General features: G+C 41.1%; 1 protein-coding gene across 1 annotated transcript in view; it reads left to right on the top strand.

Annotated features, from left to right (window-relative positions):
* The window catches only part of LOC101853736 (vacuolar protein sorting-associated protein 13B), a gene marked incomplete in the record, with an annotated part of 129,782 nt that overhangs the window by 30,145 nt on the left and 97,357 nt on the right, over nucleotides 1-2,280 (top strand). The window contains 1 exon segment of the mRNA XM_035972650.1: nucleotides 248-468. Coding sequence (XP_035828543.1) covers nucleotides 248-468 — 221 coding nt within the window.

Below are 2,280 nucleotides of genomic sequence, written 5' to 3'. Positions count from 1 at the left end.
AAACAAACAAACAAACAAACAAACAAACACACACATGTGTAATCCCATCAACCAAACAAACAAACAAACAAACAAACAAACACACACATGTGTAATCCCAACAAACAAACAAACAAACAAACAAACAAACAAACACACACATGTGTAATCCCAACAAACAAACAAACAAACAAACAAACAAACAAACACACACATGGGAAACCCCTCAACCAAACAAACAAACAACCACTCGTATGTGACCCCCCAGGTGAGAAGTTACCGTGGACGGTAAAAGTGAGCGGTGCATGTGTGTACTCCCTCCTGTCCGGGCAGCCGCGACCGGCCGTGCTGCTCCACCCGCTGGACGTGCTGTCCACGCTCGCCGTCAGCTGCAAGTACAGCCCACCTACCTCCGAGGTCATCAGCACGCTGGCCTTGTGTCTGCACGTGGACGTCGGTCAGCCGGTCATGGAGGTCTCCAGTGCTCAGGTGAGGAGAGATGTAGTCTCACCTGATCTATTGGTCACCTGTATATGTCTCCATCGCTCAGGTGAGGAGAGATGTAGTCACACCTGATCTATAGGTCACGTGCATATGTCTCCTGTATATGTGTCCAGCGCTCAGGTGAGGATGTACAGAGAAACCTGCTCTATTGGTCACCTGTATAAGACAGTCACCTGATCTAACGGCTATCTGTATATGTCTCCAGCGCTCAGGTGAGGAGATATAGTCACACCTGATCTATAGGTCACCTGTATATGTCTCCAGTGCTCAGGTGAGGAGATATAATATAGTCACACCTGATCTAACGGTCACCTGTATATCGTCGATGTCCGACTCTAACCATGTAAGTGCACGAGAGTTCATTTTGAGAAAAACGAAAAAAACGTTTTAAAATTCTCTTACTATCTACCAATTAATGATTATTGCTGAAATGTTTATACTTTTATACTGAATGATAGTGTCAACATAAATTCGAGTTGATAGTTTAAAAAACTAATTAATTAAGGCGTATGCACGATAAGCGCATAAAAATTTGTCCGCAATTGCACGCTTAGCGCCATAAACGGTTAGCGCCCAGCACGCTTAAGAGCAAATGTAACCGGCGGTTACATGGTTAGAGGCTTGCACGTTTATCTCCCGCAACACTGTGTGGTTAGCTTGGCGCTTGACCGTTTCTCGTTCTCAGGTTTACCAGTGGATATAATGCTCTCTGGTAGAGTTTTGATACCATTTTAGCGTCGTAGGCCCACAGAAGAGTTATGTGCAAAATAAAATGATAAAATGTTGGTGGAATCAAGTGCAGACAATCACGTGATATGATTTTAAAAGAAACAAACAAAAACTCACGGTTTTCCTTTTAAATTCTATTGTGAAATTATTACAACCATGCTTATGGAAAATGTTTAAAATATTGGAAACATACATCTGGTGGTTTAAAGAGTGTCGCACATACATCAACGCAATTAACTTCATGAATTTAAAGCGTGAAGGAAAGCAGAAAAATGCAACATTATTTTAACAGTAAACATGATGAAAAGGACATTGATTTAAAGTAAACGACAAAGAGTGATAACAAATGTATTAAGAAAGAATAAGTCAGTTCATAATGTCGTGAATAACTAAAATGTCAAAGGGTTTTCATTGCTAATGACATTCCTTAACATTAGATTACAGATAGTTGCAAAATGAAATCCATAGTCAAATATAAAAATAATGCTGTACTAAGAAAACAATCAATTAGTGATAGTGGCTAATTAGTAATATGTACCACAAAAAGGACTTTTTGTTGGAAAAAAAAAAGATGTGAATGTCCTATTGCAAAGCATTATTCGTGAGGCAAGGCATGATAAAAAGCAGGGAAATCCTGAGGGATGTTTCAGCTCTCGGAGGTCTTTGTACTTGGAGGCTGAAATCTTCCTTTTGTTTGTCAGTAGACGTTTTGGGTCATTCTCTATGAGAGTGGAGTTTCCTCTCACAGTAAGCTCTTGCCACTCTGCGTCGTGGTCAAGCTTGTAGCTGATCCGGCCACCCGATGTGTACTGAAGACATCCGATGTCTACAACTTGTTATTCGCCTGCTTTCTTCCTGAGCCAAATGCTTTTCAAGGGGCAAACATCTGTGTAATCCTTAAAGAAAGAGTGAGTCGCCTCTGTCACGTACCTGACGTAGTCAGACGGACTATATATTAACATGGTTTTCAATTTTCCCTCAATGGTGTGAGGCACGCTATCTACTTCCATCTGGGTATGCCCTTTCCCTAGCAACTTGAGAGTTACTTTGATATTGTTTCTTTGCGCA

Source organism: Aplysia californica, unplaced genomic scaffold (assembly GCF_000002075.1).
Source record: "Aplysia californica isolate F4 #8 unplaced genomic scaffold, AplCal3.0 scaffold00778, whole genome shotgun sequence".
In the NCBI taxonomy this organism is placed as follows: domain Eukaryota; kingdom Metazoa; phylum Mollusca; class Gastropoda; order Aplysiida; family Aplysiidae; genus Aplysia; species Aplysia californica.
The sequence above is the reverse complement of the archived record's forward strand: the minus strand, read 5'-3'. Positions and strand labels throughout refer to the sequence as shown.